Here is a 22,040-nt window from a genome sequence, read left to right on the forward strand (position 1 = left end):
ACGGACCATAGATCTAAATTTAAAAAAGCACCTTTGGAGGATATATGCACAAAAATTTGCTTTCAGCCCGAGTGATTGTTGGAGCAAACTTGCATCCGATATCTTGATTTAAACTACCCACTTCCATCCAATGGAAGTGGATAGTTGGTAGTGGGAAATGGGAAAATAATGTGGGTAGTTTTCTTTTTTGTGGCTTATGTTGTATAAGCTTTCTTCCTTGTATCATTTTCCCCTAATAAAACCAATAATAATAATCACCGCCACCTGCCCAGCACAGCGTGAAGGACACCCTCAAAGTCATAACCAAGCAGTGGTCTTTATTATGTCATGAGATTAATAACATGGCTATTATTCTTATTCCACAATCTAATTGTTATGAAAAATCACATTTATTTGAAAAAATTATCGAAACCTTTTTATACCAATTTAATAACATTTTGTTTGTTATGGCCCATGGCTTCACAATAAAGGAAGAGCAAACCGAATTATGTTGATACACGAACTTTATTTTGCATTCTGGAAAAAAAACACATTTACAATAAATGCACATATGAATGTATGAACAAACAATGTCAGAATCTTAACCTTCAAGATGTTTTGAAGACTTTCTTATCTCAACGTTTAAAATTGTATTAAGATAGTATAGAAGAGGATGTATTACGACAAAGGATACGATTAAGATATCGTGTCCTTTGTGATGCCACGGAGTTCCGTCTAACCAAATCAGGATTTCTTGGTGTTGGCTTTGATTTCCTGGTGATCTCCTATACATGACGTCGTTACCGATTTTGCGATCTGAGAAATCTTGTTTCCATTAAGGTATGTTTGGATATAAAAGTTCACGAATAAAGATAGAAATAGTCCATTTGTGGTGACGCCCATTATGCAGAATACAAGGGGATAGCCGCAGTTTTGGAAAACAGGAATCTGGAGGTAGAAAGTACATAGAAGGAACAGCTGTATCTGAAAAATATCAAAATCACAACACATCAGTGGCGACTTCAAATGGGATATTCGTTTTAAAGAGGAGACTCCAACTTCTTATTCTATCAGTTTAAGATTAGTGATAGACACACCAATCCCCCGATTAGGTCCATGAGGTGGACCTAATCGAGGGATTGGAATGACAGCAGCGCATGCAGTATCCTCACACTGAGTTTAACACTTCTGAAGAGCACAGCTTTTGTTTTTAGGTTCATTATTTATGTAACAAAAGCGTTTCTAATAGATTTAATAGCAGGGCTTTCCCAAAGTTAGCGGAAAGTGGTAACGAATATATTAAAATGAAAGGCATCAATTAATAAAATTTTAATTCTTTCAGAATATCAAATCCGAATAAAACTGGACTTTTATCCATGTTCGTCATTAAAAATCAATTTGTTCCTACTTGACATAAGTCCTCTTGGGTAGCACAGTTGGTAGAATCGCAGTCCTCCCCCACACCGAGTGGAAAACACCCGAGTTTGAGTCTCGTTGATGAGGTGAGCAATTTATGGGCCTTATTTCACAAGGTGGCTGAGTTAGTCACTCCATTGAACCGATTTGCATTGCTCTATGGACTAAATTCAACGTTCCTTGTACTATACAAGGAAAGGCTAGTGATTGGTCAGTGATTTTTTAGTGGTGTATTCATACGCGTCTTAAACGGCTTACACTTCTGGGTAATATTTTATCATGATGTCTGACAAGATTGTCGTACTACCCTTACAGAATCTTGTCACCACGTGCAGTGAGCGTCCGTGGGCTTTTTATGAATTACTGGACGGTGGTGGTACTATCACGATAACATCAGCGACTGCTGACTTTGGATGGCGTGGGCTGTCACCAGTTGCACAAATAGAAAGGTCAGCGATGTGACATAAAACAATAATACGCCATTTGAAATCAGTTAATTCAGCTATTGAGAGAAAAACAGGTTTGCCTGTCTCGTACGCCTTCCTGATACACCTGTCTGAGTCACTTGTTTATCCAGGACGGTTCAGAGGACCATGGAAATAGACGTTTCCAGATACTTTTTGAAGGACAGTATGCCAATTATTTATTTGGGAAATAAGGGGACTTCTTGAGAAATATGAGATATAAAAACAAGAAATGTAATTTCGTCCTACATTGCTATTTGGTTTCTATTGCTGTGTTAGCCGCCTAAGACATAACAGCTCTTTTAATTATATTGAAAACGGGTTATCTAAAAATATCTTCAGTAACTTGCGATTCTCAGAATTATCAGAATAATAATTCCGAGAATTAACATCCACGTGTTTAACAGATTTTGCAATTTAAAGGAAACTTTCACGTAGAGTTAGTTAGTTATTTGGAGCATTAGCAACTAAGGCCATATTGCTCCCGGATGTGTAGTGGTAAATCCCTGACCTTTCCGCATCCTCCGTATTTGGTGGTGACGGGCTCGAACCCAGGTCTAATCAAGAAGCGTGTGCTACGCACTGCTGCTCCTTCCCACCTGGCTACGGAGGCGCCCTTTCACGTAGAAAGTTTCCTTTAAAAACTAAAAGGAAACTCGTGAGAATCTTGTAAACAATGAATATTTGATTTCAAAACAGGTTCTTAAGTTTGACTCAAAGATGCCCTTTAAATGCTATGTTTATCAGAGTGATTTGAGAGTGTGCTGGGTGCCTTCTTTGGATGGTGTGAGTTTTATTTATACAATAATAAATAAGCCAGTAAATTTTTTTCGTAATTTCCATGAAGGGCCTGTTTAAGAAAATTTTCCTCAATACTTACCATCTGTAATTTCGTGAGGTGTTTTTTCCACCACAGGTATTTCTGCATTCTTGGTCCTATTGCCGATAGAGCGTAATACGTATACATGAACGAATGCACAAACGTGTTCAGTAAAATAGCCATACCACTACTGCCACCTGCACAAAATAAACACCAATGGAAAATCAACTTTCTTCAAGATATTAAAACATAATCCTAAGTAATTTATTGGTTGTTCTCCGACGCGAAGGTTACATACTTTGGTACGACCGCTAATGAGGAATTCGCTGTTAGGGAAACAAACAGCTTAGTTTTTTGTCTGGTGTGGATTCAGTAAATGTACGGGCAGGCATAAGAGCTGTGATTAGCAGAGAACATCTTGTATAAACTCTGAGGTCTTTCCATTAATATTATCAATTAAGTTATTTTAAAGGTTATTCAAAACTTGTTTACACCAAATTGGACTTTCGTATGCAAAGTAACATGACACAGATACCGGACAAAATATTAAACATCTGTATACTTTTTCAATTAATAATCTGTAATCCGTACTTTTGTACAAATGGCATCGTGAATTGTCGATTGTAGAGATTCAACTAGACCTCTTAAATAGTTTAGGCCATTGTGAAAACAACTGAACCCGTAATTCATTCAGGTTTCATGGATGCTGTTATTGTGGTTTCACTTTCAGTTAAAGATAGTTTTGTATGTTTTCAATAGGGTTTAAATCTGTTGACTTGGCTGACCTATTTATATGCCCTACGATTCCCTCGAGTTTCTTGTGCCAATGTAAAACAGTTAAGGTCCTGTAAGGCGGACAGTTGTCATTTTGGAATAGAGGAATATCGAAATCATGGGCGTTCCCCAAATTTTTAGCAAAAAGGAACAACCTCTTCATTCAGAATATAAGTAAGACTGCCTGGTTCATCAAGTTTGGCATTTCAAGTAAGATACCTACTTCATAGTAGTTAAAACATTCCCAAAACTTTGTTGATCCAGGTGGTATAATCACCAAGACACGATTTCGAATGTTGTCAATGACGTGAGGAACTTTTATGGTTTTTTTTTTTTTTTTTGCTGAGACAGCCAGTCTCACGAGAGGGTAGCAGGCTTTTTTCTCCTGGAAACTCGAATTTTTGGTTCGGCAAACAGTAAATTGACCAAACAGCACACGCAGTTTACACATATATTATGTGTGACACAAAATGGCATAAGTTGCTAATGCGCCTAAAACTCTACAACCAACAAGCATTATTAATCCACTACCAGCTTGTAAGACACCTTGTACACAGTCCAGATGAATTGCTTCATTTCTTATAATCTATAGTCCAAATTCAAATAATCTACACTCCACTTTTTTTTTTTTTTTTTAGTACCCGGACTTTTTAATACACAACGGTTAACACTGAAATCTATAACGATGGGAGAGGGCGATCCTACTCCAGATATGCATGTTATGATTCTCTTTGCAGTGTTTCTTTCAGAAATCGACTGATGAGGTACTATTTTGCAGCAGTTATTTTCGTGTTTGAAATTGTTTTTTGTTTACTGGACGCCGATTCTTCGCCGATCACGATCGCTTTCGACCACAGTTTAGCTACTGATTTCTGATTGATTTCGAATCGCACCATTCCTTAACCTAGCAGTAGCGGCGTGCCTATTTATAGAAGAAATAGGGGTGGGGCAGCTGACAGGTACCAATTTTCTTTCTGATTTTTCTGGAATTTTTTTTTTTTTTATTCAATTCTGCTTGAACAATGCCAATATTTAATCCTTTTGTAATGGACTTCACTATTTATTGCACGTAACTTCTAAAGTTAAAAAAAATATATTATTTAAAAAAAAACTGTTTGATTTACACCTTTTATTTCCAAAAAATATGTTCATTTTACTAAAATTACAAAATGTTAGACATGTAACAGAAGTCTTTTCTAATTTAAAAGACCTTAACTGTATGAAATTTCAAACTGAACATACGCATATATTTTTGATTCTTAAAAAGTAAAAAAAAAAAAATAAAAAATAATAATAAAAAAACAACGTATTCTGTATATTCGCCGCTATTACTTACACTGAAAGGACAGAATTCATGGTATACCTGGTTCTTGGGCAACGCGACGCTGTCATCCTTCTATCGCGGAGGTGCTACAGAAATTGCACTATCCCCGTTCGACAGTATCAACAATGTATCGGGAATACGCCATTTCCGGAATAACATCTCATCGTGGGCAGCGCTATGACGGAGAAAGGTGGTGGATGAACGTGGCCGTTGACGTCCGTCTTGCATTGTTTCAGCCAACCGGAGAGCGACAGTGGCACAAATCACCGCCGACTTCAACGAGGGAGGTGCCAGAAACGTCTCCACCAAGACCATCAAGAGATCATTAGCCACAATAGGTTATGGGAGTCGGCGACCCACCAAAGTCCCACTGCTAACACCACAACATAGAATTCTACGCCTCAACTGGGCGAAAGGACATCGGCACTTGACCTTTAATGATTGGAGACGGGTCTCCTGCTCCGATGAGTTCCGTTTCCAGTTATTTCGAGCGGCCAGGAGGGTGCGTATCTGGCGGAAATCGCACGAAGCTATGCACCCGTCATGTCGACAAGGAACTACTCAGGCAGGTGGACGGTCGATAATGGTCTGAGGCCTGTTCAACTGGCACACGTTGGGACTGCTCGTACATTTGCATCCCTTCATGATCATCGCGCACTCACAGGGCAATGGACTCTTCCAGCAGGACAATGCGCCTCCCCACAGACCCGTGGTGACTAGAACATGGTTCGAAGAGCATTCCGCAGATTTTGCCAACATGGAATGGCCTCTCCATTCACCGGACATGAATCATGTGGAGGACCTTTGGAATGCTGTGGAAAGGTTCGTTCGAGCTTTGGATCCTCCACTCAGGAATGCGAAGGAATTATTGACAGCGGTGCAGCAAGCATGGATGGAAATACCTGGACCGCTTTCATGAACTAGTGGATGGAATGCTTCGCCATGTGAGAGCCCTTATCCGGGCGAAAGGTGGGCCTACCCGTTACTAGGTAGGTATCCCATGATTTCTGTCCACTCAGTGTACTTTGAATTTTGAGGCTTATCTCAAAATTTATTTCAAAGTTGGCGCGCTTCACACATGCGAAATTTGAAAGTATGTGTATTTTCCTCCAGCAAAGTAGCGGCTATTTTGAGAAAATACCAGGTTTATTGCTATCGTTTTTATGCTGAGAAAATAATAATAAAGGTTTCAAAAACAAATAGAAGATAGTAGATGCTTATTGACCTAATAAAAGAGAGGACAACAAGTAATCTGGACATTCTTCAAGGTTACTTCTTTTTCCTCTCTTTCACAAGGGAGGAAAAACAAGTAACCTAGACATTCTTCAAGAAAAACCCAAATAGTTGTTAAACCGTGATATAGCGACTGACAGATTCTGGCCATTGAATTTGTATGCGAAAATTGTAAGAAAATCACTTCAGAAAGTATTGTAGTTAACTATTGACTATATTAGGGAAGGAAGAAAATTTTCAGGTTTTTAATAATTGATTGACGTTTAAGGGGGAAACATTATTTTCGAGGAACACCTGAGACATACCGCTCTACTACTGCGGATTAATGAGTCAAAATATGGTTTTTTTTTTTCTGAAACTCCTGCAAATTCATCTACTTCTCTAATCTTCCTTTAGATCTGCCAAATGCTATCACTCCTTTTAGCCAGTCATTAACATCTTTTCAGCGCTCCATCTTTCCCTATTGAAACACTTGTCCGGTCTAATGAGCAGAGATCTCCTATATTTTTTCCCCCGCTTCTCATAGGGTAGCTTGCTTGACTTGATGTCCACAACACCGTTTGCAAAGGCCGAATGGGGCAATGTTCTTTTCACAGACAACTTAAGATTCGTTATAGAAACATATACTCTACAGATTCTCATCAGGAGAGGTGGTATAGCCTCCGATCACGCTAATATCAGGAAAAGGACCTGCGAATGTGGCCGCACTCTGCTAGCAGGCATGATGAATGGCTGCACCAATTTCCCTGGAGAACCTTGATTTCTGAAAGGTATAGTCACTAGTTCCTTGAGACCTCAGCAAGGATTTTCGAAAGTTCCGTAAGACTTGGATTTATTTTCTTGAAAAGTAATGCGATTTTACATACGAAGTAGTTCAAGTAACCTGGACAAAGAAATAGTTAGTGGCAAGTCAGATATCCGGACCTAAATTCGAGTGGTCATACTTGCAATAATTTACGGAAAGTAATTGAGAGCCGTCATCACTAACTTATCATCAATTTTAGAAACACCAGGACTCGTTGTGATTGTTATTCGTGTGTCAAGGATGATAATTCTCCCTATCAAATAAATTTGTTATGCAGGATTGGCCCTTTAGTTCTGGTAATCATGATGTCATGATTATGATTCATTACGCCATGATGTATTATTCACGTTGTAATATAACTGGGTTTATTTTCTTGGCATTTCCGAATTATACATAATTGAGTCTTATAATAATACTCTTCCACAAGAGAGTTTACAGAATTATATCAAGTACATATTTTCTTGACATCCAGGTTTTCAAATTAACTTTTGAACAGAAGAGCATTTCTGTTGGCATAATACGTAAGTATGATTATTACGCAAAGATCGTTTTTGTTTCTTATATTTCTAATTATCCATGAATACATTTTAATATTAACCGAAAGTACTCAGCCATTTTTATTTTATTTTTTGTTCACCCAGAATCTAGTGAGTTTTACTTTACCCATAATTATGACTTATACTTCATGGGAAACTCACTTCAGAGAATAAGCAGGCGCATATCTATTTCTTAAAAAGTTGATGCACGTAATTATATACCTGGAGCAAATTTTAAATATATCCAAGTCACCAGGAAGGTTCCAGTGTGATGGACAACGTGTAGGAACGTCACGTGGTCGAACTTCTTTCTCAAAATAAAGAAAGCCTGAAAAAGAAAACGAAATAAAATAGTTACAGACCATATAATAGTTTTAACATAGACAGACATTTAGTTTTAATATTCACAGTGCAATTAACAATATTATCGAATTTCTAATGATCGTGTACCATGAAATAATTAAAATATAATAACATAAAATATTTAATTATAAACAAAAGTAAAGTATCAGAATAAAGTGTGCATATCAAATATACCTTTAATTTCCTTACAATAAGATTACGTCAATTAAATTAAACAGATATCCTTATATAATTTAGCTGCAGTTGTATAGAATCGCAAATAGTATGCAATTTGTGGTTGAAGTTTGGGTGGATTCCACTGCTAATTAGCGAACCACTGGATTTGCCTTTGATAGTTTGAATGCAAAACCAGCTAAAATAAGTGCAGTCACGTGTAGCATCGTATTACAGAATTATATAATTAATACCTAAATAGAATTTTTAAATAATTTACTATAAATATACTTACTGTGTCTAAAAATTCTACGATCTTCGTGATGAAATAAATCCACGCAACGAAATTTCCCTAAAAAAAACATAAAAATCATAGCGTTCCTCGTTTTTTTCCATATTTCTGTGAATTATATATTATTTCTCATTTAATCGATTTCTGAAAATGGAAAGAAAGTAATATAGGCTTCAAATATATTTTTATTGCAGAAGATGGACATCATTAGCACGAAGAAGGATCACATTTGACAACGATGCAAGTGGTTGGTTACGCATCTTGGCATCTAGCCGAAAGGAATTTTGCATCACTTGCAAAATTCCAAGAATTTCTGTGAAATTTGGCAATTTATCATATATGTTTTGCCCTAACGTTGACTGACATATTGCATTATCCAACTCTGACAAGCTCTCTTAGATCCCACGAGCTATTTCATGCGAAAATTTATTCACTGATTACACTGAATAATTTCACGCATGAAACAGTCAGTAACGCACGTTTATTACGAAACGTGTCAGAAACTGAAAGTCTAAACAAAAAGACTGGAAGGGAACGTTCACGAATATCAAATGCTGCTACAGTAGGAATGCAATACGTAGACGCATTTTTTTCATCAAGATTGGTAGCACGTCACCCAAGGGAAAAAAGCCACTTTTGAGCAAAAAATGAAAGTCCAGCAACTAAAGTGCGCAAAGGATTATGATAGTTGGCCTGAGGATCAGTGCAATTCTGTTATTTTCTCTGATGAATCGAAATTCAACTTGAATGGTTCGGACGGCCAGTTGACTGGTGAAGAAGACGATGAAGAAGAGACGACTTTCATTCTGACTATATCTTCTCTACCGTGAAATATTCTGCATCTTCAAATGATGCGGGGCTCTATTTCACATGTAGGATTTAGCCATCTTGAATTTAATAAGGGTACAGTGAATTCTGAGGTGCATAAGGATATCCTTGAGGCAACATTACGTCCCACAATTAGAATTCATTGTGGGGATGCTGCCAATTGCATTTTGCAGGGTGACTATGCTCCATGTCATAGAGCCAAAATCGTAAGTACTATTTCGTAAAATTAACAAAAGTTTTAAATTTATCAAAGTTCGCATTCGTGCTTAAATAAACGTAATCTATTTCTCTGTCTTTACTGTCCACAGGTGCAAAAATGGTTGAAGGATAAATTAATTCGCACGCTAGCATGGCCTTGGAAGAGTCCAGACCTCAATCCAATTGAAAAGTGTTGGAACAAAATGAGCGTTTCAGTAATGCAAAATAAATTAAAAACGCTTACAGAGCTGCAGGAGTTAATCCGTGTTTTGTACTATGAGATTTCCCAAGAATACAATCAGAACATTATCCAGTCAATGCCACGGTGATGTGCAGTAGTCATCAAAGCAAGGGATGGGCCAACGAAATATTAGTGTGCATTTTGTTGCATTTTTGGTTATATAGCTGCCTGTAGTCCTAATACACTGGTGTGCAAAATTTAAGGACCAACACTATTTCTAACGGTTACAACCACAAAATCTTTACTTAAGGTACTCTTTACTGATGAGAGCAGATTCAGTCTCAGCAGCGATTCTGGACGTCAGCCAATCTGGCGAGAGGTTGGCACACGGTATCACCCCGCAAACATCACTGAAAGGGTTTGATATGGCGGTCGAGGTGTTCTCATCTGGGGAGGCGTTATCTTGGATGGACGTACACAACTCCCGAACTGGAAGGCGGTACTGTAACCGGTGCACGCTACTGTACTGAGGTAATCCTTCACAACGTGCATCTGTTCCAATATGCATTTGGCCCCGAGTTCGTGTTTGTGGATGATAACGCCACACCCCATCGCACTACAGCTGTTGATGTGCTTTTGGAAAGTGAGGACATTGTTCGTATGGATTGGTCTGCCCGTTCAACCGATCTAAATCCCATCGAACACATATGGGAAATTCTGGGGTGACGCCTAGCGGCACGTCCACACCCACCAGAAAATGTTCACCAGTTGAAGATGCGCTGACAGAGGAATGGACGATGTTACCGCAAGAACTTATCAACAACGTTGTTCTAAGTATGGACAGGCGGTGCAAAGACTGCATCGACATTAGGGGTGGCCATATCTCCTACTGAGGACCACTTCTTCCCTTTGTTCCATCTTTGGCAGTGATGCATCTGTATCATGGCAGCCAGTGCTGTGTTGCCATTTTTGAATAAAATCCCTTTGTACCGTTTTGTTTCTTGTTGTGTCGGTGTTGTTTCCTTCATTATTTCTGTATCTCGCGAGGTCATGAGTCACGGGGTTCTGTTCGATTATATGCCTTAATAAATTAATTATTAACTTTCGTTATATTAAAAACATTATAAGTTTATTCAACAAAATAATAAAAGTAATACCTCTTATTACTTTTCGAAAAAAATAAAAATAATTAAAAAAGAAAAAACCAACTAGAGTGTAGATGAAATATAAATTATTGACAGGAAACCGTGGGCTTTCCTAGCCGACTGTTTACATTGCTGAGAATACTTCATATCCGCTAGTATCACAACTCCCAGAACCCTCTCTTTCTCTAATGTTTTTAATTCAGGCCCACCAAAGATATAGGTCATTTGGTGGTTGCTATTCACCAAGTGTAAGATGTATTTTGCTGCATAATAGCATATGCCTTAATACGATTGAAAAGCGATTTTCGGAGAATCATTCACTTCAATTTATCATTCGCGTGTTGAACAGATTCCACAATTGGTAACCTAGCTGTCACTTTTCTGACCATTCCGGAATCCTGTTCAAGTCATTCTGAAGGAGGAAAGGAAGGCTGCTTGGAACTGATCATTAATGACTCTCCCAATCTTAAAATCATCTTCATATTTTTATATAACGCCCTCTATCCCTTCGTCAATGTCATTTATGAAAATCAGAAACAACAGTGGTCCATTAACCAGTCATTGGGATCCTACTTCTGACGATGGATCAGTCTGAAGAATATACAGTAACCACAGCCTCCTGCCTTCTTCTCTGCAGCCATTCTTAGAGTCATCTTAGAATCTTGCAAGTAATCCCAACATATTCCAGCTTGTATGCTAACTTCTCACGGGTATCTAGGTGAAATGCCTTACTAAAATCCAAACAAACTATGCCGAAATTGTTTCCTACATCCAGCTCATGAGTCACTGCGTGAAAATAGTTTACCAGGCTAGCTAAACATGATTTCCCATTTACAAAACGATTTTTCTCGCCCTTCAGAATGCCATTTCAAAATAAACGTCCTTGTACTGCGCTCTTAATTGCTGGCTCAAAGATTTTTCCTACCTCTAAATCAGACTAACTGGTATGCAGTTACTGACTTCACACTTGGAACCGCTTTATGAATCGCGATACATTTGCACTTTTTTCAATCCAAAGGAATGTTTCAAATCTAACTTTAATTGTTTTATGCACTCTTTGGCTTCCTCTCTTAAAATTACTGGGTATATGCCATCAACTTCAGGAGGCTTACTTGCCTTCAGGATCGAAAGTATTTCTAATAAACAATCTTCAGAAATTTCAATATCTCTAATTTCATGCTTTCCAGCTGCACTTACACAGACTCTTCTCGCCATGAAGGAATTTTCTTCAATAAAGACCGTTGTGACTTACTAATTAATTCAATTCATCAGCAACATCAGCTGGGTTGTCTAATCCTTTCCCACACTCAGTGCACAAGGGTCCGATCTGATTCGCTTTCTTCTTCGCAGCATTCATATATGAAAAATTTCTTGTCCCCATTTTTGCTCTTTTAGCCCTTGCTTCATATGCAGCCTTCACCTACCTACCCTTATATATGTGGTACTATTACAGATCAACTTCTAGCTGTTGTAGGCTTCAGTAATTTCGTTGCTTTGAAACTTTTCCATGCCATCTTTTTCTACTCTATTAGACTGGCCAGTTCCATATTCAATCATCTCAACGCCTCCTCATGATAGGTTTTCTTAATGGTATGCAGGCATTCATGGCTTGTGTGATTACTGCTTTAAAGGTGTTTCACAATTATAATATTTTCGCCCTCATTCTACAGTCCTGGGCGGATTGCATTCATAGATGCCATATGGCATCTTAAACTACTATAGTCTCCTTTTCTGAAATCGAAACCCATGCTATCACCTATAACTACTGCGCGATCACAACGCGCACATGGTTCCTGTACTTTAGGCCATATGATGTCATCAGCTATGTTAGTAATGATGAGGTCTGGAACATTCTCACCCCTCTAACATGCTACTACAAATAACAATCATCTACGTTATTTAAAAATTTTATTCCCCGTGGTGATTTATCCCCACACTTATTACAATCAAATAGTGGTAAACTATTTTATTAGGATCATGGGGAAATGTAATTTCAACAACCCACGTGTATTGTGTCTATAAATTGCGTGTGTTCTCTGGTCGATTTTCCTGATTTGCTGGACGAAAAACCCCGGATTCCGAGGAAAAAACCTTGCTATCAACGCCTGAGACCGAGTAACTCAGCCAGGTTGAAAAAGACCATTAAAAATTGCCCCTCTCATTGAAGGGATTCAAAGTCAGGTCTCTTCCGATGTGAGGAAGACGGTGATTACACCAACAGTGCTATCCATAAGGGCGCGCTGGGATATTTAAAGATTTGATAGTTTTTTTCTGATCAGATAGCAAGTTTGCCTTCACATAATAAAATGACTTATTGATACATAGTATAACTCATGAGATTACATTAAATAGCTTATTTAAACGTTTTTAAGCTATAATTAAACGTTTATAAATGATGTAATTTAAAATCATGCTTAGTTGGAAAGAATAAACGTTAATTTTAGATTTAAATATTGAAATCTTTTTAGATAGAATATCTGGTGAAATAACCAGCACACTAGGAGACAATCTCCATCATAAGTCTTTTAGAACTGTATATGTCAAATGTTTGTGAGGCTTCTTCTCTGTTTATGTTAGTGTTGCACATTTTTTCAACTTCTAGGCGGAGAATATTGCGCAAAAGAATTCTATTAGTTGAAATGAGGTGTTTCAGACAGTGAAGGATATTTAATTTAGAGCACCATTGGATAAAATGTTTCCTGCCTTTTCTTGGAGTGTTTCTCAAGTCTGGAGATAGGAGGGGTATCAATCTCTGGCGTGATGAATTGAAATAAGGTTTTTTCCTAGTAGCTATTGTTTTTTATGGATGAATGGTTACCATGGTTAGTTTGGTTGATGAATGATTTTTATGGTTAGCAAGCTTCACTTACTTGGAAATGCTTCAACTTAATTTATTCCCCGAAGAATGCAGTGTTCAATGTCGAGAAATGTTTATATGAATTGCTTTGGCAGAGGATCAAACTACGCATCCATGTATGAAACATAGTTTAATGCATCGTTTAGTACGATATTGCGCTGTGTATGTCTGTAAATTGCGTGTGTTCTGAGGTCGATTTTCTGTTTGATGGACGAAAAAACCCGAGTTTTCGGGAGAAAAAACCATGCTGCCCTCGCCTGAGACCGGCTAAATCAGCCACATTGTGAAAAAAGCCCATAAAAATTCCTCACGTAATCGACGGGATTCGAACTCAGGTCTTTTCCACCCAGTGTGGGGAGGACGTCGATTCTACCAACAGTATACCTGAAAAATTTCTTGGACTCCTGCTTTATAGATCACCGTAGCGAACTATTATCTGGAAAACATTATATTTCGCGACTATCATCTATCATATTGCAGTCAATGACTGGAGGAGAAGAATACAGAATTCTTCTCCAGCCAGTGACCGCTTGTTTAAACATTCTTCCATTAAAACAGTGTAATGTGTAAATGAAAGAACCACAAACATACTACTGTGCACGCCAACTAACAAGCATTACCCATACGGAGAACCTGCGAACTTGCTGTGCCAGTCAGGATGAGGCTTTTAAGTAAGAGCCATTACCTCTAACCGCCCCGGTACAATTTATTGTTATCATTTGACTTGGGGCTCAGAGGATTTAGCGCTTTTTAAAATCAACCTCAAGAAAAAACGTATTTGTTATTAAACGTTATAAAACTTTAATTAAAAGGTTACTAACTAGTAATATCTACATTTTACTTACTCTTTCTACTCCTAAAGGGTGCTTATGATGAGCTGGTGCACAAAGAATCGAACGATATTCCAGAACTGCCACATAGATGGACTACAAAATGCAATAAAGTGCAGGATATATCATAAGTTACTCGAACAGTTTAAAATTATATCTTTAAATCTTTCATGGAGAGAGTCCTACTTATTTTGAATTCAGGAATCTTTTAAAGTTAGTTAGATACCGATTAGATAAAGAAGACATATGTTTTCAAATGTCTCGTATTAAATGGAATCTTTTCACAACTATACAACTATTCTGAAGTACACTTTTGTTTTCATCACCCACATATATTTTCCGTGGGAAATAGAATCTAAAAGATCTAACCAAACTATAAATGATAATAATCTACTCTAATATTCACGCTCATTACTTTTAAGTGATGAACACGAATATTAGAGTAGTAATGAGCGTAAAGGAAATAGAAGAGGAATAAAGGAGGAGTAAGGAAATAAAATAAATCAAAGTATAAAAATGATACAAATACACTATAAAAGATTACTGTCATATAATGTGGGGGGAAATAAAGGAATTTTTGTTTAATTTTATTTTTGAATATTAATAATAATAATGCTTTATTAAATATTCCTTATTTGTTCTGTTCCCTTATAACTATATAGACCTCTATTTCTTACACCCCCACGTACACATCTGACTTTGCTTCACAGGAGAATTCCAGATTCATGGGAAATTCTCAATTATGTATAATTTCCTTCGAAAAGGCTGAGTGTTCAGGAATAACAACTCACAAATTAATAAACAACAAAGTTTATTTACATATATATATACAACATAATATACAATTGAATTAAAAAACATGTAATATGCATACAAAGTTAAATCAAGGATACCTTGCATATATTATTCCTATTCCTGTTTCCCTTCACTAGCTAATCTGAGTTGACCATTATATGAAAACACTTGATTCATTCTTCTTGCCCTAACTAACTAACTCCTAACACTTATACACATTCACCATACCTATTTCACTTACTCCTGGATACAATTGTGTTTCATATATTAACAATCAATATGCTACTTTCATCATTATACTTTGTGTTCTCACCATTCTGTTACAATACACTGAAGACCAATCTTAACTTTCCTAAAGTCTCTATTTGTTATTAGTCTTTCAGATGAACCAACAATTCTTCATCAATACAAACACTATATTCAATTATCTGTCCTTAAAACATAATAAAAACTTCTCATATAAACCTTACTACCCTTCTAACACATTATAAGCATTTGAACAACAATTTAATCTATTACTCATTCTTCGTTTCCCTTTCATTTTACAATAACCTTTTTTTAACATAATAACTCTGCTAGTATATATAATTTACTTCAGAGATAATTTATCTATCATTTTACTTCTAGTGCTACCCCTTTTTTAATTAATTACTATACTGTTTCACTATCAGTGCTTCTAGTTAACTTACAGTACTTAATACATACCTCACCTACTGCTATCTTTTTTCTTTCCTTTCCTTTCCGGGGAGGTTTCAAACTTCCATTTTTGGCACTCTGAGGATCTCCTTCATCTGCTTCACCTGAATCTGCTACAGATAATTCTCCGGAACTCTTGGCTGCATGGGACTGGCGTCCTTTCTCCACCTTATTAAAACTTATTCACAAAAAGAAAACTCACAGGGCACCTCACACTAACTCCTTCTCTACTCCACTTTTTACAGCTCATCCACAAGGAGATAGCTCATAGGGTGCCACCCTCGCTTCTTCGCCCCACCTATTAAGAACTTCTTATTAAATTAAGATATATTTCACAGCGCTCGTTGCATTCGGGTCACTACCCTTGCCTTTCTTCCGATGTGGATTAGACTATAGCTTACGGCCACTGCTATTTTCATAAAAAAACGACAAAAAAAAACTCAACTGTCTGTCCTAACTCATTTTCCCAAATGCCAACAAGAATCTCAACTTTGTCTCCCCCTAACTCATTTCCATAAACACCCACATAAACTCAACTCAGGGTTCTGCCTGTTTCCTACTCAGTGACTTTTTTTAACCCATTTCGACAAACACCGACAAAACTCAACTGTGTTCTTCACTATCCCATTTTCAGAAACACCGACAAGAATCTCAACTTTGTCATCTTTCTCCCCCCTTTCCCTCACCTTTTTCATCTGAATTACATACCGCCCCTATGTGTCAGTTAAGCCCTTGTTCTGAGTCTTAACCAATCTTTCTCATTTTATCAACTTTCACTCTGTTTTTATTTGCCCGTTTTATTTTCTCAAGCTGACTCCTTATTGCTTGATCTAACTTCTTATTTTATGAAATTTGTAAAATTTCTCAGGCTGTCTGTACCTTTGAAGTCAGCCGCTTATAGTTATACTTTAGCAGACTTATTTCACACGATCTACAAAACTCGCCATCACCGATAGCCAGACGCCAGTCTTAACTCTAATTCCAGCATTTGTCCCGTATTTACTTCCTGTCTCTTCTCCAGATGTCACCGATCAAAGAAATGTCCCGACAGTACCATAATCCACCGCACCATTGTTTTCCAGAGTTAACACCTATTACTAACAGCAGTTGCTACTGTTTCTATTGTTTTGGTTTGTCTGTGTGCTGGGAGTCGAAGTGTACCCAGGTTGCTAATAGCCTTTCAGCCTACCGCTCCCCTTGTATAGGGGAGCGGCAAGGGATTAAATTAGACATTGTCTAATTTAATCCCTTGCGAGTGATCTTAGTAATATTCTTGACTTGTAAGGTTTCGCTCTCCCATATTGCTTTATTATAAGTTTTACTTTAAATTAATTTCACTTTTCTACAAAATAATATATTTGTAAGATTTTACATCTTACAATAATTAAAACCTTGGTGTTTTCTTCAAAGTGTCAACCATCAAGCTGCTTGTAGGAAAAGATCGCACCACATCGTGCCTGTGTTGAAATATATCCTCTTGCCTTTTTACATATATATATATATATATATACGCAAAGAAGTTGCATATATATATGCAAAGTTTCTGAAAAGAGTCAACGAAACCGTACAAAGAAATGATGTTCGCTTTGGTGGTTACTTTATTCTTTATGTCCTCAATATTCTGAAATATCTTTCCTTTGAGGAAAGTTTCACCTTGGGGAAGAAAAAGAAGTAGGTTGGTTGTACTTTACAATCAAACGAGTAGATGGTTGATCTTTACAATGCCATGTTTCATCAGAAATGTCTTCACAATGAGTGTCAAATAGCTGGGGGGAATTGTCATGCAACAAGAACCAGCGCTGCCTCTCTCGAAATTGCAGCCTGGTCCGAGAAATCAGCCTCAATATTCCTAGCACCCGCACGTCAAACGCATATTGACTCTAATCTCTTCAGGTACAAATTCGGAGAGAATAGTAGTAGCAGTGGCATGTGATGGAAGAAAGCATGTGTATGAGCTTATGCAGCATCAGCCAAAAAAAAAAAAAAAAAAAATCACACCATTCCCTCCAAATGCCTGTCCAGTTCCTCCTTAAATTTATTCAACCTATCAACTTCCACAACGACAGATAGAAGTTTGTTCCAGCAATTAACCACCCGCTGGCTAAAGGCAAATTTCCGCACATCTGTTCTACATATGTCCTTTCTTCATTTGAATTTATCCCCCTTAGGTTCGTAATCTGAACAAGTGGAAGGATCCCATCAGAATTCAGCATGCTCACACCCTGTTGGTCAAAAAACATGATCAGATCGTCATACTCCTGGACTTCTGTAAACGAAAATTTTGAACATTTGTGAGGATTTTGAAGTCCACTGCATGATCAGGCGATTTGTTTCTGGGTCGTATAGAAACATCTAACACTCATCTACAGTGAAAATATGATCGAAGAATTTTCTTCAAATGTCAGGAAGAGGTCTTCGCATGATGACACTTTGTTGTTTCTGTTCATCCGTGAGATTGTGCGGCACAAATTTGGCACAGACCTTCCTTTTTTCTAAATCTTCACGCAGTATTTAACGCACCGTCTTCTTGTTAATATCCATTACATATTTACTTATGTAAACTCTAGAATGAAAGGGATGAATCAGATTGGACCACTAACATAGATGAGTTGACTATTGATGATCATGCTCGGGTAGCTGATAAACTGAATAAGTATTTTGCATCTAAATTCACACATGAGAAGTTATTCAATGAGGGGAGTGCCAAACGTTTATCAAACTCTAACAGGGAGCTAAGTGATTTTGTAATAACTAAGAGCAAAGTGGAGGAGAAATTGTTGAAGTTAAACATAAGGAAGGCACCTGGGGTGGATGGCATCTATCCGATTAAATTAAAGGAGGCGGCAAAGGAAGTAAGCAAACCCTCAGCCATAATTATGAGAGCTTCTTTGGACTCAGGGGAGGTCCCCATTGACTTGAGGTGTGCAAATGTATCACCAATTCACAAAGAGGGTTCAAAGGGTGACGCAAATAATTAATACACCTGTTAGTTTAACTTGCGTTCCGGGAAAAATAATGGAATCACTGGTTAAAGAAGCATTGCAAGATGATCTAGACAAGCTTACAGTAATAGTTAAGGCACAGCATGGGTTTGTTAAAGGGAGGTCTTGTCTGGCCAGTTGGATTGGATACTATGATGTGGTCACAAAGGAACTGGATGCAGGGAATAATTTGATATCATATACTTGGATTTAAGGAAAGCTTTTGATACTGTTGCACATGGAAGACTGCTGTACAAATTGGTAAGGTATGGCATTAAGGGTAAGTTGCTACAATGGATAAAGGGATGGTTGAGTGGGAGACGACAGAAAGTGGTAATCAATGTACACTGCTCTTCGTGGACAAATGTTATTAGTGGAGTTCTCCAGGGTTCGGTGCTGGGCCATTGTTGTTTGTATATTTATCAATGATACTGATGAAGGTATATCAGGTTTAATGTCCAAGTTTGCAAATGATACAAAGGTTGGCAGGGTTGTTAACGACAGTAAAAAAAATATGCTACTCCAACTGGATCTAGATAATTTGGAAAATGGGCTGAGAAGTGGCAACTGAAATTTAACATTGACAAATGCAAAGTACTGCATATGGGTAGCAATAACCGAAGAGAAACGTACCAACTGTGTGGTACTACACTCAGGGAAGGGAAACTGAAAAAAAAAGTCATGGAGTCTTGTCAGCGATATATAGGAAATTTGTTAGCAGGGACAGGGAGGTGATTATCCCGTTATACAAGGCAATGGTCAGGTCACGCCTAGAGTACTGTGTACAGGTCTGTAGGACTCATTTTAGGAAGGATGTAGAGTTGCTAGAACGAGTACAAAGAAGGGCAACAAGATTGGTAAGGGGAACAAAGGAGTGCTCTTAACAAGAAAGGCTTAAGTGCTGCAGATTGCAGCGCCTCGAAAGTAGCACCTGCGAGGTGATCTGAGTGAGATGTATAAGTCCTTGAATGGGTTGAGCAATCTGAATGCTAAGGCTAAGAACCTGAGGGGACACAGTTTCAAATTGAGGAAAGATAGTTGTAGAATAGATGTGCGGAAGTTTGCCTTTAGCCAGCTGGTGGTTGATTGGTGAAACAGACTTCCATCTTTTGTTGTGGAAGCTAATAGCCTAAATAAATTTAAAGCTGAGCTGGACAGGCATTTGGAACGAATGGAGGGGTGAAATGGGAGGGTTTTTTTTTTTTTTTTTGGCTGATGCTGTATAAGCTTGCTTTCTTGCATTGTACGCCTCTACTAATGCTAATGCTAAGATCCAACTTATTAGCTATCATTCTGAGAGTCAAAGGACCATTTCCTGGCACAATTTCCCGATCCATTGAAATTCTGTCCTCTTAAGAGGATGACGGACGTCCACGTGGGTTATTGTGAACATCCTCATGTCTGCCTTTGAACCGCTTACACGCTTCAAACGCACTAGTAAGACCTAATGTTTTTTTATCATAAACATATTTTAATATTTCATACATTTCTGTTGCAGATTTTTCAAGTTTAAAGCAAAATTTGATATTCATTAGTTGTTCCATTCCAAAATGTGACACTGTACATTAACCGTGATAACCATAGTGGTTGCTACTTGCAACCTTTCAGCCTTTCTGGACAATCTCAGCACCACCATCCGTTGAAGGAACTTTGAACTACAACGTACCACTTCCATTTAATTTCAAAGTGATCGAAAATAATCACAATAGCCTCATTATTCCTAGCACCCACACGTAGAACGTATATTGACTCTAATCCCGAGAACTTTATTCCCACACTTTGTATATATAAATATATACAGTAATTACATATTCCAATTCTTCTAGTTATTGCAGCTGGACACTGTGGCGAAAGCAAGGAAAATTGCAACAATTGGCCAAAAGTAATAAAGGGTAGGTGCATGGACTCCTACCTATGGAACTGTACATCATGATTCCATCCAATTACTGCTTCTTGCCATATTTCTTCGTTCTCACATGCTTCCTTTTTTATTATATTCTTCATTGCATCAATCAACCTTTACTAACAATGAAACATTACAATTCACTTTTAACTATTACATTCGCTGATGATATCACGCTATTAAATATTACTATTCCTTGTTTATTTATTTTTTTGTTTTTTTTTTTCAAAATCACAATTACTAAAATTACATCTTCATCAAATCTACACCTTAATTTTTTCCGTTCCCAAGTTCCCTAACTCCTCATTCCCTATCTGAAATGTCCCCGCCGAAAGTCTGTTGAAGGATAAATGAGGAAGAAAAAGAAGAAAAGTTGTTTCTGTGAGCTTGAAGTTGAACAGTAAACGGATGCTGACTAGTTGCCGCCCATGTTCGGAGTAGATTGGAATAGATTGCAGGATTATAGATGCCGATTCAGAACAGCGTCCATTGGAGTATTTATAACAAAGATATGCAGCAGAAGTATTGCTTCTGCTGGTTTATGAGAGTCATCTACCAGCTTGCATTGCTTAGTGACACAAAAGGAGCAAAATTTCTTTATGTAATGCGATTTTCTTTTCATGCAAGACACCGCCACTTCACATACAGCCCAAGTGGTAGAGGAATATATTGAAACTGAAGATATCCAACGACTGATGTGGCCAGCACGATCACACATTTAAATCCAATCAAACAACATGCGTGGAACGCCCTTGGGCGTCACATTGCACTGATAGTCAACTCCTCTGTAACTTGGTGAGCTAAGATGTGCCCTGGTGGAGGAATGGGATTTGTTGCCAGAGAATCTTATAGACACCCTTATATCGAGCATTGTTCACCGAGCTGTCAGGCCTGTTTTTGCCGTTGGAAGTGGTCGTACACCGAACTGATGTCATGTGACCATGTGTTCGAGCATCGTGTATCGACATCTGTAATGTGACCTTTTTGATAATTCTTATACATTCAATAATACAACCCATGACATCAACTTAAGTGAATTGTGAAAATATGGTACTTGATAGAAACAACGAATAACGTTTGACATCAGCGTAAAAAAACTGAGTTAAAAACAGCTATTAGTTTACAAACATCAAAACCCATGCAGAGTGGTGCCATTTGTAAGTCTTCAAATCTTGCACTATAAAAGGAGTTGCTATGCTGTTACCGCCCTATGTCAGCTGGCAGATAGAGCCAGATATCTCTCACCTCTTGGTGTAACCAGACTTGGTCAACGTTTTGCAGTTGATAGGAACTCCTCTTTCATCTATTTTCTGAATTTACGCCATAATCGGGATTTCATATTTCGGTGGATAATCATGGCTTTTGCTAAGTACACATGTAACCCATCCACTTTTCATTTCAACCAGTCTCCATCACAAATTGCACCACTAGATCTTGAAAATTTACTCAGAGGTGTTTGGTATCCGT

At 37.8% G+C, this 22,040-nt stretch overlaps 1 protein-coding gene across 1 annotated transcript in view; it reads right to left on the reverse strand.

Moving 5' to 3' along the window:
* Positions 1-632: 632 nt before the first annotated feature.
* Positions 633-22,040, reverse strand: part of LOC150091692 (uncharacterized) — a 163,626-nt gene continuing 142,218 nt past the window's right edge. The window contains exons 12-16 of the mRNA XM_090369286.1: positions 14,214-14,294; positions 8,163-8,219; positions 7,574-7,679; positions 2,740-2,876; positions 633-963 (exon numbers count right to left, since the gene is read on the reverse strand). Of these exons, the coding sequence (XP_090225412.1) occupies positions 724-963; positions 2,740-2,876; positions 7,574-7,679; positions 8,163-8,219; positions 14,214-14,294 (621 nt within the window). The 3' untranslated portion in view covers positions 633-723. The remainder of the gene's footprint in view (positions 964-2,739; positions 2,877-7,573; positions 7,680-8,162; positions 8,220-14,213; positions 14,295-22,040) is intronic.

The sequence above is a fragment of the Mastigoproctus giganteus genome, chromosome 1, assembly GCF_048544385.1.
Source record: "Mastigoproctus giganteus isolate SK-2022 chromosome 1, ASM4854438v1, whole genome shotgun sequence".
Lineage (NCBI taxonomy): Eukaryota > Metazoa > Arthropoda > Arachnida > Uropygi > Thelyphonidae > Mastigoproctus > Mastigoproctus giganteus.